Genomic DNA, 15,514 nt, shown 5'->3' on the forward strand with positions numbered 1-15,514 from the left:
CTGTAATCATATGCACAATGCAGCTATCTTGTCTCATGTGGTTTTTCCTTCCATGGTGCAAAACAAGATGCTGTAGATTTTTCAAACCTAGAAGATTCTTCTGGTTTACTTTCATTAGGCCATAACTTCTGTCAGCATTCTGACTTTTGTTGGTCTTAATTAAGATAATTTCTTCCTCTTACCAAACTGTGACCATAAAGACATAGACATCATGGTTATCTTTTTCATCCTTTTAATAATAATAATAATAATAATAATAAAAAGCCCTGTTGCAATTACTTTTCCATTTATTATTGTGATATACATCTATTTTTTTTATTATTTTTTTTTTTACAAAGGAATTTGACAAGCAGATTTCTGGAGTTCTTAATGGAGTTGAAACAATAGCCTATGCATGTCATTGTACATGCATAGTGAAATGATGAACGTAACATACCCACACACAGGCACACACAGAAAACAAGGCACTGTTAAGACTGTACAAGTAATAACTAAGAGGTTATTGATACATTAAAAATCAAGCTCCTAATGAAAACTGTATCAGTAGTAATTTTAACACCCTAAAGCTGTGCATTGTTTTGGGGTTCTCTGCTTGAAAGCCCAACTGTGTCCCTCTTTCCGTATGTATTGGATCCCACATTTGTAGGTGAATAAATTGCTCCAATGTTGTTGCTGGAACGAACTAAAAAATCGGCCAGACGTTGTGTCACACATGTGGCAGTGTTGCATTTCCGTTTCTCCAGATGGTGACTACTAAGGTGAAAAAAAAGAGCCAAGATGAAGTCAAATGATGAGCAATCAAGTGTGCCACTTCTAATAGGTATTTGATCAGTGCTAATGTGGGAGTTCTTTTAATATGTGCACAAATACAGGAACTTTACAATTTTCCTACCACCTACTTTGTGCTGAAAAAAACCTTGCTGTATGCTATTATCACTTTTAATGATGGGGGTTATTTAAATGCAAAGACCTTAACAGTCATATGTCTTTTGTATTGATATTCTACATAGCAGTTTATGACATGTAGAAAACCTGTAATGATAGTATAGTTAAGATAGTAAGTGAAAACAATGACTAAATGTTTAGCTTTAAGCTGAACTTCTAAATCTATTTAGAGCTCTTGCTGATATCATGAGGATTACTAACATAATGACAATCACTAACATTTATTTAGTTCTCTTGTTCCCACAGAATCATATCCTGCTCTTACTGAAGTGAACAGTAATCTTCCAGCCCACATCAAGTGGACTGAGTGAGTCCAAAGATTCTTTCTCCCAACTCTGCCACATATTGTGAGAGGTAGCAGGTGTTGCCAACTTTTGGCAACCTCAATATCACTTAATATTTAGCTCTGTATAAACAGAGATTTATTCACTACTGAAAAGCTGCCATGTCTTTGTTGAAACACCGACAACTTGAAAATGCTGTTGTAGTAGGAGATAATAATTTGCTGGATGAGACTCTGCAGAGTGTCCATAGAAGAGTCCATATCTAAAAACGTTTTATGGTCTGAACCAACAGACCATTTTCAGAACACCGTTTGGAACTTATGTAGCATGAGATTTACTTCTTCTCTTTTTTTTTTTTTTTTTTTTAATCACTATAAAACTGTTAGCTTTACAGAGCTTGGGTTTTCAAATTTGTTTTAGATCACTATGTTTTCCCTTCAGATAGAAAAGTTTGCTTGCTGAAATTGCTTACTGACTTACTGTTAATTTTCTTGGGCTTCTTCATGTTGTTGTGGCATGAGGTAGACAACAGTTTGTAGCAAAAATTTACTGTGAGGAATGACAATTTCCCAGTTTCAAACTCTGGGCAATTACTAATGCGTTCCTTTTCCTACTGAGTGGTTAAATCTGTTACCTGAAATGTCATCTATTCTTTAGGACTTATGTGTATTCATCTAAGAATCCAAATGGAATAGCAACTGTGAGAGGAATGTTTGTATTATACTGGTTTTTACTGGCAAACAGGAGCAATTTCTAAGCAATTAATATTTTAAATATGTAATTGTATTTAAAGGAAATGGTTGGATAAGGCTTGATATAGCTTCTTTTAGATTTCCATGGGTATTTCTTTTGATTTAAAAATAATTTAACTGAGGCTTTAACATATGAGGTTCAACCAGCAACTGGTTCTCATGGAAATCCTCATTTGTTTGTGGAGGCAGAATTCTCTTTTTCATTCAAGGTGCAAAATCAGGCCCTGACACTCCAAGTTTAAAACTCCAGTCCTGACAGGAAACTACTGGATTTCTAGCTGATATCTAGCCTGACTGAGCCCATTATACCTGTTAGCTCTCTAATCTGTAGCCTTTAATTGAATATGTGCTTCAGTGAGACAGTTCACCCAGTAAGGTATACCAGGGCCCCAGAAAAGCAAATAGGGCATGCAACACTAATAAAGGTGATGCCTTGTGTTTGAGTATTACAATTATTATTTTTTTTTAGTAATACTGTAAAAATGTGGGAACTTACATCTCCATTATCAAAATATTTTGGAAGATAACCAAATTGTCATACAATAATGATATTTTCTTAATAGACTCGAAAAAAAAGCAACAGGTAACTATATAGACACTTGTATTTACTGAATCTACTCATAATGTAATTGTCATTGAAAGAAACTCAAAAGCCTGATGAACATAGGATAGTTCAGTGCTGTTTATCTTTTAGTACAAATTGCAAATACTTTTTGAAATGCTATTTTATTCATTAATAAGATACCTCAAATTTGATTTATGGATTTATAAACATGAATGCATTTCAGACAAGTTAAATTCTATCAGAGCCAATTCTTCTTTTCCTTTTTCCCATGATTAAATTGATATTTATCTCTCTAATGAAATATTACTTAAATCCAGGAAACAGTTATACTATAAAATAACTCCATTCTGGCGGAGCATTAGTATTATTAAGAACAGTGTATTTTCTTTTCTTCCCTTCAGTTTGGAAATGTGACAAATTCAATAAAGAAGGCCCTTTCAAAATACACCTCTCTTCTCAAGGTAATGTAGTACTTGTAACCTTTTTAATTTATGAACGCATTATAATTGTAAAATGATTTAATGATCTGCAACTTTTGTCTCTGCATTTCACTTTCTACCCTGAATGCTTTGATTATTATGCTTACAGAATGGCTCTATTTATAAGAAGGATATTTAAGCTTTTTTTTTTTTTTTGAGAATAAAAAACAGACACAGAGTGCCTCAAGTAACAGAACACTTCATAATTTGATCCTAGCCGATATGACTAGAAGAAACAAGGAAAATCAATACCTTTTTGTCTTTGCTGCTGATTGTTCTGGCATTTCCTCACTAAGTCCTGAGAGTGTATTCTGTGACATTACTGGCAATACCCATCCTTGTCTCTTGGAAGTACCATCAGATAGATCATCAGCCACAGATAATAATCTTTAAACAACAATAAAATATCCTGTGAAATTGAATACTTCTATATTTTTCTTATATTATTTGAGATATGAAAGCAAAAGCAATTCATGCAATAATGTGAACAAGTTTTCCCCTCAAAGAAATAAATATGATTATTTATTACTCACTTCTCAATAGGTGTAGCTTCCAAACAGCTCAGAGTGACAGAAAGTGCAATGAAGAAAACTGACAGCTTCAGGTTGCACATCTTTGCTTTCAAACTTTCTGAAAAGAATAATGATTCAAACCTGAAAGCTAACCCAAATACTCTTAAGCATATTCTATAACTGATGCCCATTGTGTCCTAAATCAACAGCAGCTAGTATTTTTCACAGGCTAGGGTAAGTTTAGTGGCACAACGCAGTTTCAGACAGATAGCTCTCAACAGTAAATGTTCATTTTCCATCTAGTAATTCCAATCCTTCCCCTTATCTCTAGTTTGCATTTCTTGACAAGTACCAGTCTCAAATTCTGGTCCCAGGTGCAATTTACCTTGAAGTTATCCTAGCCTTTTCCTGAAAAAATGCTGTTGATTAATAGTGAGAAACATTGTGCTTTCCTGAAAGCACATTTGTTGCACTGCATCTCAAGTAAGAAAAAAAAGGGAAATAGTTTACCTTGTAATGGTCAGGGAGCTAACTGAAGAAGCACGCCTGTGGTAGCAAGAAGGGTGCATACAACAATTCCACGCTTGCATCTAGCTCTGGAGTATCCCTTTTCCCCCTTCCTTGCTGACAAGTAGTACGGCTCTTATATACCCTTCACACCTTTCTCAGCTCTGACATCAGGCAGCACAGAGAGACTGTCATTAATTCCCATCCCTATAGACAGAAAGTACCCCAGAGAGGAGCAGAGGAAGATAGGTCATTACTACATTAGCACATCAGTAAATATTAACCTGGTATATGCAGGATGCCCTCGTGAAGATACTGTAATAGCATATTGCACATCAGAACTGTAGCTTCAATTTTATGGTTCTGATAAGATGCTGAGGTAATATTCCCTGTGGGTGTTTTCAAGGGCTAAATAAGGTAACAAAAGTTATAAAGAAAGACAGACTAAATGAAACACTAGATCACCAGTTATTGAAATACAAGAAAACAGCTATCTTAGAAAAGATAGAATAGTTAAAGTTGTGGAGGTTTGTTACAGAAGGATATAGTGATCAAAACAGAAAAAATGTTTGAAGGTGTATGAAGAGTAAGAAAAGAGTGAAAATTATTTAAACTGACAGGGTGATCATTTAGGGTAACAAGGTAGAGCTCATATACATTTTTCAGTAAATTAGAAATACAAATGAAAATTCTGTCATTATTAATGCAAAATCTTATGTTTTACTAACACTGGCAGATTCTTTGTCATGCATGAAAACTGTGTCTATTAATATTCTTAAGAAGGCAAAGCCTAGGAGTAAAAAGCTAGAAAATATCAGAATAAAGGCTGCCTATGCAAATTTATTTCTCTAGTGTGTGCAGAGTATGGTACAGGGAAAAACAGACTAAATCCAATGTTAATAAATTACCTGACTGCAGATTTCCAAGGATAGAGATTAGAACCATTTTTTCCCAATTTTGGTGGGATATTTTTCTTTTTTTTTTCCTGTTCATTAGTTGCCTTTAGGTGCCCAAATGGAGAGCAGGTCTTTCAATTATTTATGGAGGTTAAGATGCTGGCATAAAAGCTCAGGCAAAATTTTCTGTGATAAGAAGTTATCATATGCATCTTCCATATTCTGAGAGAACATGAATTAATTCATAACTGCTTCAATGCCAAGTACCATTGCCTTAACTGGAAGTCTCCTTCTTTGTTGACCTACTCTGTAACACTAGATTTTCCCTGAAATGGCCAAAGTTCCAGTGCTGGCTCTCTTCAGGCATCTGTGATAAACTGAGTTGAATACAGAAGGAATAGCTGGCATGGTAGCCTCTTAACCTGCTACAACAGATAGTCTGCAAATCATATTCTAGCAAGTGATGATTTTTTTCTTTTTTTCTTAAGGATTGCTGCTTCTGGATGTTTTTCTTTCTGTTTTTAACATGATCATATATATATATATATTTTTTTTCCCCCAAGTTGCTGTCATCATCCCGTGGATGGAGAGTCCCAGTGTAAGAGGAATAAGTGTTTTATCTTCACCATGACAATATGTTCTGTGCAACATCTGAAACAAGTTTATCTCTCCAAAGAGTATTCTGTTGTTACTTTCACTGTAGCATTTGACTACAACAAAATAACATTTTGGTGTTATGATTTTCACTGTAGCAATTTTATTCCTCTGAAATGAAGGTATGATTAAACCCATTGTACAGAGGTAGAACTGTGCGAAAAAAAGATTATGCAGATATTCTGGCTGGTGATTTACACCATTGCTTGAATATTGAACTTGAAAATGCTGTGGTGCACTTCTCTGTGGATGGGAAGAGATCTGGGTCCCACTGACACTCCGTAGTGGTGTGTATGCTCAGGTCTTGTGAAAAGGCAAGCGCATGTTTTTTCAACCCCTGAAAAGCAAGATGCATTTTGCATCTAAGGTCTTAAAAGATTGGACTGAATATTCAGAATCTGTTATTTTTTAAGGCATCTAAGTGAATTTAGCTTGTTGTGTCAAGCTTGAATCAAGCTACGAGTTGATGTAAGAAAAGTGAAACAGGCTTTTCATAGAAATATTGGTCCCAAATCCTAATTTCAGCTGTCCTGCAGGTGGCCCTGGGGAGCTTCTAATGCTTTGAGAGAAGACTCAAAAGGCTGATTCTTGAGTGCATTGTAGAAATTAAACTAGGCTTATGATATCCCAGGACCGTTGCCTGTCTCCTGGGCAACATAGAATTTTGGCAGAATAAGCAAGAAGCCCATCCAGCAGTAAGGCAGATGTAATGTTAGCAAAATTAAGGTATTACGGCTCCTGTTGCAAGTTCTCTTAATCAGGAGTAGTGTTTTCCCACACAAACAAGACTGGAATATGAAATTGTGGAATCTCTTTGACAGCAGAACTATTCATAACTCAATTTTCAAGAAGCTGGCACTAAGTACTGTGGAGTTAGTACCATTCAATGAAGTGGTTAGAAAGCTATTTTTATCCTTGACAAACTTTAACCTTGATCTTAAAAGAACCCCTTTATTACTATGCATAATAAATGTTATCAGCCTAAGGAAAAAAATCAAGTATTCTCAGTAAAGAAACTCGTGACTGATTCCATCCTGAGTAGTCACATGGTAATTTTATGAATTTATGCTTGTGTTTAAGTCTGTATGAAAAGATTTGTCTAAAGTATTATTTGTAAATGATGGTTAGGGGTCACCAGAGCTGAGGTTTACAAAGAATCCAGAAGATATGTTATACCAATGCCCTGGTTCCTTCTGGAATCTACCTACACAAATGTCTTGAGTTGCAAAATGATGATGCAACTGTAATGTAATGCTCTACACTGTAATGTGTTGGCAGCAGAGGTACAGGGAGCTAGCCTTGTCTCAAATATCTGCTACTTTTATATAATGGGGAGTGGGATTTATCTGACTAAATGTGAGATGAATTTTTGACTACACAAACAGCCTTGGGTGACTCGCTCAGATATAGACATTTACACTGCAGATGTCTAAATGCATGTGAAATGATTTCTATCATGGGTGCTTTAACTGTCTTATGTTCTCAGTTCCTAACATTTAAGGTTGGCTCCCTCTCTCTCATATTTACCTTTTTCTTAGGCTGTTCCTGACTCCTGCTGGACAGCTGTTTCTCACTTTTAGTGGCTGCTTTTCAATTTCTGAGTTCCACATTTGCTTAATGACATTAATAACACACATTAAGACTTTCGGTAATGGATGTCTCTTTCCCATTTGTGAGAGAGACAAAAAGCCATGTCACCTGTTGCATGTGCTTTACCAGATGCCGTACTGCTTTGTAAGGTAGATGTCTCCAGTAAATTACATTGTTGCTCAGTTACCAGGAACTAGAAGTGTGTGAATAACTCACATTTAGTTTGTGTGTTGTATCAAAACAGAAAAGGAAAAGCTGTAGACATTAACATGAAATGGGCTTATTTAAATTTTTTGAACAAACCAGAAATTGTATCAGCAGCATTAATATTCATCAGTATAAATATTATCAGTAATGAAACAGAATGGTGCATGTGTCAGTGCTTGTAGCTGTTATATGAGTTGAGCACGATGTTTCATGTGATCTGACAAAATTGTCTCATCTTTATAACAATTTTATTAGCCTTTGATTCCTTTTAAATAAGCCTTAGTCAAGCTTCAAAGCAAAAGTAAAGTATATAAAAAAGGTTTCATTGATAACATCAGCACCTCTGAAAAAGTCTAAGTGTCTTGTATTCTAATGGCCAAATCTGAAAGCAGAGAAGTAGATCAGGTGCCTAAACATAGTTTTCTGCTATCATTTTATATATCCTAGAATATCCAGGACTGACATTCATGAACCCAGCTAGTAGGACACTGTCTTAGCAACTGCAAACTAAGTGGAACGTCAGAGGGAGTCTAAAGTTATACTAGACACCTATGATTAAAAACCTTGATTGTTCCCTAAATTTTTACAGTTTAATGGCAAAGTCTGAAAAATGTGGCTATAATACTCTATTCCCAGTATTTCTTGCTTGTTACTATGTTGATGAGTACTACAATGTTTGTACTTTTGGTGTTGTAATTTTCTCCTGTTAGCAGTTAAGCTACATGTATCTGCTTCATTCAAATATTGTTTTATCAAATGCGCTTTTACTAGCACAACTTTCTTTGTTACTCCTATTTGGTGTGGGCTCTGTCAGCACTGATAAAAACTTGAGCTCTTCTTGTTGATCCCCAAACTGATGTTAAACCTGTGGAAGAAATATGGAAGAAACAGCAGAAGAGGTAATAGGAGCAAAGTTAATTATTTCTCCTGCAGGGAAGAAAACAGGTGATATAGAAATGAAGGGTGGCCATCCATGGAACTGAACAGCAAATGGAAATAAGTCGTTTGGATAGTGAACAATGTCTGAAATCCAGGTTTTAAGATGTATTCTGCTACTTGGCTCACATCATTGACAGAATAATCTTGTAGGCTCAAAGGGCTATTGCTAATGATTCCTCTGAGAGTGAGCTCAGCAGAGTTTGTGCTGAAACAATTCCTGTACCTGGAAATCTCCCAAGCAAGAGGAATAAACCCCATGTTTAGATCAGAAAAGTCAGAATTGACAGCACAATGATTGATGAATTATAGCTCCTAATGCTATTCCTACTTACGGTTTATAGAGTTTTAATTGCCTAGCTTCTACTGGCTTGCATCCAACAGTTTACCTTTGAATATAACAGAATGTTTAAAATCTTGAATTTCTTTTCTTTTGTCTCTTCTGCAACCTGCTTCCAGAAGAATAAGTAAAAGCAGAACTCTTCTTCAGTTATCAGTGTCACTTACAAGGGCTCTAGACAGTGCTAATGGTAAATAAGTAATATGAAATAGTACTGCTATTCTGAAAGTTCTTCCTTGCTGATAACTTAAGCCATCCATTGCTTCCTGCTATGACAATTCTAAAGTCATTGTCTATAAGAATGAATCCGTAAAAAGGTATTCAGCTTTCAAATATATTGCTGCTATGTACACATACCACTACTACAATAGTATGTGGACTCCTATAACGTGGAGAGTCGTGAGTGACTATATTGCTACTGAATGTGCAGAATGAGGTCTCTCTGAAAGCTCCTGTAAGGGCAAAAAAGAGATTAAGGAATTAGGTATGTGTAGAAGAGCTGTTTCTGGTTTACTAAGTGTAACTGTGAGAACTCTCCACAACCTCTTCACCCCCCCAGCATCTTATAAATAGCATAGACATCTGCAGAAGACACAGGGGGACCAGACACGATCCTCCATGCTCCCCAGACTTATTTCAGTGGAGGTGAATTGCTAGTAAGTACAAAGCATGCTGAACCGTTCACCAGTAAGAGAAAGTGCTGGTTTCCAAAATAAATCTACACAGAATCATGTCAGCACTTCCGACCTGATCCAGTGCGTAAGTTTTAACTAAGTTTTCTTTTAAGCTATCTCACTTTCAACAATCAGACTTTTTTTTCCTTTTTTCTTTTTTCTTTTTCTTTTTTTTCCCTCTTTCACCTCTGCAAACTGCATCAAGAGAATGACAATCTGGCTTTGTCTTGAAACACTCTGAGTCTTTTAGATGATGCTGTCTTGACAGCTCTGCTATTAATAGTGGCATTTTCTCCACCGTTTAAAAAGGAGAGTTGTGCTGAACTGAGATTCAGTCATGTTAGTAATAATTTTTCACTAAGGGCAAATGCAGTGTACTAGCTTGTGTAGGAGGGTTTACGTTGACAATAGCATGAAACATAAATTAACTTATTTATGGTATGTCGGCCCATGTGGCTGCAAAATAAGATCGCTCTTCTTCAGAGAGAAATGCAGTAGAGCTGCATTTACTGTATGCTTGGATAATTATATATGTGAGTGCAAGATCTGACCTTTTCGTTCTACTTGGAAATGAGAAAAGATTTTGATAAGCACAGGGGATGTGAATCAGTACATGAAATTGTCTCTCTACTGTAAGAAGTCATTAAAAACTTATCAGGAGTTCAGCATATGTATCTGGAAAAATTTAGGGATTTTTACCGTTATGGTCTTTTACACCAAATACTGCTGTTTCCATCTGCTTAGCAACCACTCCACTTTTGGCTGAGGTTGTCCCTGATAACAGAAAAAATTAATGATATGGAAAAGTCAGTATTTAAAAGTATTTGTGAGAGTTCACATTTAGGAGCTGTAAGTGACATGGCTGATTCATAAGGTGATGTTTTTTGTATCAAACTGTTATTGAACCAAATACTCAGTGGAAATTGAAGGCACTGTATTATTGCAAGGTAAAACCCACCTGAGGCTCTGGAAACTTTCAGTCATTAACATATTGAAATAATTTCATATTAACACGCTGTGCTAATGAATGCTACAGTTTCATAGAATCAGAGAATCATACAGTTTCAATGCAACAAAGCTGAAAAGTAATGTTATCATAGTGTTTGATTCAGAAAAAAAGCCCATCCTTGTGCAGAGCAGCACAAGCAGCATGTACTTCAGGTCAGGTGTCTTTAAAATCTGTGGGTGTTGAGTATGTACTCTTTATTTAGAATGGGTATCTTAAGCTCTGCTTTTGGATTCAGAGTTTTCTCTGTGGTATAAACTACTGTAGTGACTGTAAGCTTGATTTTGTGACTCTTTACAGAGACCCTGTACACCTTTCTGATGCATTCCTACAGGATGTAAAGGATGAGTTTTGTTTTAGAGAACTATCTCACTGCTACAGTAGTCATACTTATTGATCTTCTGTTAAAAACTCAAGAATGTTGGGAATGTCATATATAGTTTCACATCAACATAATATTTCATATAATTTCATGTCAATGAAGGGTTAACACATTGTTAAATTATTTTATAAGCAGTTGACATAAACAGACATAATCTTCTCTGTGGTGTTACAGATCATTACAACCTCTCTAGGTCATATATCATTCTGTTGCCTTTTATAATACCCATAATAATCTGTAGCAGTTGAATAAACAACTGTTAAAAGAACTATAAAAATTGTCACCATAAGGGTGTGGTATTTTTTAATAGAAAGTCTTAAATGTACACTGTTATTTGAAGTCAGTTCTTTAATGTCCATTGTCAAAAGAGGATGTATATTTCATGCAACTTAAAACTTTCTGAGCAAGAATACCTGTTTTGGGGGATCCTATGTTTTAAAAATTTCCTATGTTTTAAAAATGAGGTGTTTGTAGCTAAAAAGCCATGGTCACAGGTAGATGCATAGATTCCAAACAGTTCGCCCACGTTCCTTCCATTTGGGTATTTCACACCTTTTGGGATTGAGCTGTTTTAGAAGAGGATCCTAGGTAAAGTGTATCTTGAAAGGCCAGGAGTATCACCTTTAAGCATTTTTTAGTAAGCAGTATCTAGCCAGATAGTATCTCTGCACACAAAGCATATTATCACACACCAAAAAACTTGGGGACTTGATGGATAGTGGAAGTGAAATGCTATCAGGTTACATAAACCACTGATTGATGAATCATAGTTAATGTCATTTTTTCAGAGGAAAAAACTCCAGAGAGACTTTGAAGCCTTCGAACTGCCAGTCAACCTACAGTACATTTGTTCCTTTAACTTTTCTGAAAGTATGTTCAGGAGACAATATGCCTTATTAGTGGAAAGCTGACAACCTGAGTGCACAACAAATCCCTTTGTACTTAAAAAAGGAGGTACTGCCCAAAAATATATCATTAGGTTTTCAACTTTTTTTTTTTTTTACGTAAGTAATTTATTCAGAAAGGCTGCTTTGACAAAGGGAACATTTATGTTTTCTAACATTTAAAAATAGAAGTTTGTGTAGAAGAATGTCTTCCAGCCTTGTGGCAAATTTTACAAAGAATGAAGAATTTCATGTCTTCATGAATTTTGCCACATGGCTGGAAGACATGAACCTGTTTTGCTAAAACAAAAGCACAACCCTGAAATCCATACAGGTGGAAATCAGTGTGTTAAACTGCTTTCTTAAGAGAGAAACAGTTATGACAGTGTCACCAGTTTAAATAAATAGTTATGAAGACAGATAACAATTAATGTTTTGTACATAGACTCTTATCTGCAATGTACGGATCTGAATGCTTGCTATGAATGACTATTTATTGTTCTCGTGTTACAGGGAAGAAAAATTGAGACGATGAGTTAAAGGGGATGCACAGAGTCGATGGCAGAGTTGAGGATGGAAGGCAGATCTGAATCTTTGTCTAGTCTGTAGCTGATACACACTCTGGGAAAAAAAAAGGAAAAGGAAATATTACTGGATGGTCAAACTAAATCTGAATTCAGGCTCAAAATGGACAGAAAGTCTTGTACCCAAGTCTCTGTGTCTCTGCATATACAGGGATAAACATCACCCCACTTTCTTTGTTAAATGCAGATGGGTGCTTCTCTATGTGGCTTGAGTAGATCAAACTCTTACTTGTTAGTCTCTTCACTGTCCAGCACAATGAGACTTTGTGACTCCCCATGATTTACCTCAGCCTAGTAGAACACTGCAGAATAAATACAGTTCTGATTAAAGGAGGATCAGTTTAACTATTATATCTTCCTTTATTTTGCGTCCTTCCTCTCTGTCTTCTGAGAGGGTAGGTTCCCAAAATATCTTGAGAAGGGCTTTTTGCTTTGTGCAGATGTTATGACTTCTATGAGCAGCTGAAAGGAGAAAAAATGTTGTGAAAGAGCCTGTCTTGTAAGGTTTCTAGGCTGTTTTGCTGGTCTGTTTGAAAGTTTAACTTTGCAGCTTTTTGGAGTGCCCAGACCAGGGCACAAACCTGAGAAGAAAATTCTGTGTTGTCCTTGTTAGAAATGCAGTCTGTGAGCCTCCATTTGACTGGGAGCTGCATGGCTACTCAACTGTCACAGCTCTGCACTGACATTCTCCCTGTCAGTACTTGTGATGGGTGAAATTTAATGTTCCCTTGTGTCTCCTGATAAACCTGCAGTAGAGAAGCAGATCTCAGGAGATACAACTGTGGAAGAAAATGTTTTTAAACATTGCTTGGATTGCCCAGCTCTGAACTGGTGGGGGAAATGACAGTGAACTTAATCTGTGTCACAATGTCTTTATCTGGGTTGCCATGCTATATCCAATTGGGATGTGCAACCCATGATTGCTGTAGTGCTCAAATTAGCTACATTCATGGTTGTTTACAACTGCAGTACTGGGAAAGAGCTACTTAGTCCTCAGCGTTTCCAAAATCATGAATTGTATTTAGAGTGGAGCCAGCAGTGACTTCTGTATTTTTGGTAGGTAACATCATTACATCTAGCATTTAGACTAGGACCAATAGCTGTACATCAACTCTGCATTTTTTTTAGTGAGATCTTCTGCTGATTTCCATAAAAATACCATTTATCCATTTGAGTTTCCTCTGAGCTTGCATAAGCAATTGTATGGGTGTCCTGACCTTAGGCTGGGAGCTGCTGGCTGATTGAGTAGACCTAGGATGACATAAGGAGAGATAACGAGGACAGGTGTCATCTGACCTGATTTTTATGTGTCTAAAAGTTAGTTATCTAGACTAACCTAGCTCTCTAGTCTTTCAAAGGAAAGGGAAGAAAGAAGCACCTCCAGAGACAGTTTCCTCCCACTTATTTTAGACAGCTGTCTTAAGATGGGATAAATTACACTCTGGAAATATCTGACTTTCTCTAATGCCTATTGTGAAAGCCTAGATGAGGATCTTCAACAAAACTACTTGCTAAGAATAGGGTCTACCTGCTTCTATACAAATACTTGACTCTTTCAAGGTATTTCCCTTCCATTAGGATGATTAGAGTGCCCCAGACAGAAAAATTTACTTGTAGACTCAGTTTCTCAGGTCTGAGCTGGTAATGCAGGAAGCAGTGAACTTGGTGCAAATAGGGCCTTTAGAAGAAATCCCATGAAGAAGATGGGAATTCAATATGCTACGACATCAAAGACTAGCCATGGAACTGATGGACAGGGGGAGAGCATCATCTACCTGGACTACCATTGACATCATCTACCTGGACTTGTGCAAAGCGTTCGACACTGTCCCGCATGACATCCTTGTCTCTAAATTGGAGAGACGTCAATTTGATAGATGGACTACTCAGTGGATAAAGAACTGGCTCGATGGCCTCACGCAAAGAGTTGTGGTAAAGGGCTCGATGTCCAGTTGGAAACCTGTAACGAGTGGTGTCTGTCAGGGGTCGGTGTTGGGACCGGTCCTGTTCAACATCTTTGTCGGTGACATGGACAGTGGGATTGAGTGTGCCCTCAGCAAGTTTGCCAATGACACCAAGCTGTGTGGTTCGGTTGATACACTGGAGGGAAGGGATGCCATCCAGAGGGACCCTGACATGCTTGTGAGGTGGGCCGATGCCAACCTTATGAAGTTTAACCAAGCCAAGTGTAAGGTCTTACACCTGGGTCAGGGCAATGCCAGGCACTGCTACAGGTTGGGCGGAGAAGAGATTCCGAGCAGCCCTGCAGAAAAGGACTTGGGTGTGTTTGTTGATGAGAAGCTTAACATGAGCTGACAGTGTGCGCTTGAGCCCAGAAAGCCAACCATGTCTTGGGCTGCATTAAAAGCAGGGTGACCAGCAGGTCAAAGAAGGTGATCCTGCCCCTCTGTTCTGCTCTCGTGAGACCTCACTTGGAGTACTGTGTACAGTTCTGGTGTCCTCAACGTAAAAAGAACATGGAGCTGTTGGAGCGAGTCCAGAGGAGGGCCACGAGGATGATAAGAGGGCTGGAGCACCTCCCGTATGAAGACAGGCTGAGAGAGTTGGGGCTGTTCAGCCTGGAGAAGAGAAGGCTGCGTGGAGACCTCATAGCAGCCTTCCAGTATCTGAAGGGGGCCTACAAGGATGCTGGGGAGGGACTCTTCCTTAGGGACTGTAGTGGTAGAAGCAGAGGTAATGGGTTCAAACTTCAACAGGGGAAGTTTAGATTAGATATAAGGAAGAAGTTCTTTACAGTGAGGGTGGTGAAGCACTGGAATGGGTTGCCCAGGGAGGTTGTGGATGCTCCATCCCTGGCGGTGTTCAAGGCCAGGTTGGACAGAGCCTTGGGCCACATGGTTTAGTGTGAGGTGTGCCTGCCCATGGCAGGGGGGTTGGAACTAAATGATCTTAAGGTCCTTTCCAACCCTAACTATTCTATGATTCTATGATTCTTTGATTTGGATAAACAAGTGTTCCTAGATGCCTGAACCTGAAGAATAGGAGGCTGAGGGGAGACCAGCTCACCCTCTGCAACTACCTGAAATGAGGCTGTAAGCAAGGTGAGGTGAGTCTCTTTTCCCCAAGTAACAAGTGATAGGACAAGAGGTAACAGCCTCAAGCTGCGCCAGGGGAGGTTTAGATTGGATATTAAGAAAAATGTCTTCACAGAGAGGGTGCTCAGGCATTGGAACAGGCTGCCCAGGGCAGTGGTGGAATCACTGTCCGTGGAAGTGTTCAAAAACCGCGTAGATGAGGCCCTCAGTGACATGGGTTAGTGGTGGTCTTGGCAGTCCTGGGGTAACGGTTGGACTTGA

General features: G+C 37.8%; 1 protein-coding gene across 2 annotated transcripts; it reads right to left on the minus strand.

Moving 5' to 3' along the window:
* Nucleotides 1–215: 215 nt before the first annotated feature.
* Nucleotides 216–4,373, minus strand: IAPP (islet amyloid polypeptide). 2 transcript variants are annotated; one of them, XM_030479556.1, is made up of 4 exons: nucleotides 4,048–4,373; nucleotides 3,559–3,655; nucleotides 3,278–3,412; nucleotides 216–753 (listed from the first exon to the last, which is right to left on the minus strand). In XM_030479556.1, the coding sequence occupies exons 2-4, from the start codon at nucleotides 3,636–3,638 to the stop codon at nucleotides 561–563; spliced, it is 408 nt and encodes a 135-aa protein (XP_030335416.1). In that variant the 5' UTR covers nucleotides 3,639–3,655; nucleotides 4,048–4,373; the 3' UTR covers nucleotides 216–560. The 2 variants fall into 2 exon arrangements, with proteins under 2 accessions (XP_030335416.1, XP_030335417.1); XM_030479557.1 differs by having other exon boundaries at nucleotides 270–750; nucleotides 4,048–4,322.
* Between the last annotated feature and the right edge of the window lie 11,141 nt (nucleotides 4,374–15,514).

The sequence above is a fragment of the Strigops habroptila genome, chromosome 3 (assembly GCF_004027225.2).
Source record: "Strigops habroptila isolate Jane chromosome 3, bStrHab1.2.pri, whole genome shotgun sequence".
Taxonomy (NCBI): domain Eukaryota; kingdom Metazoa; phylum Chordata; class Aves; order Psittaciformes; family Psittacidae; genus Strigops; species Strigops habroptila.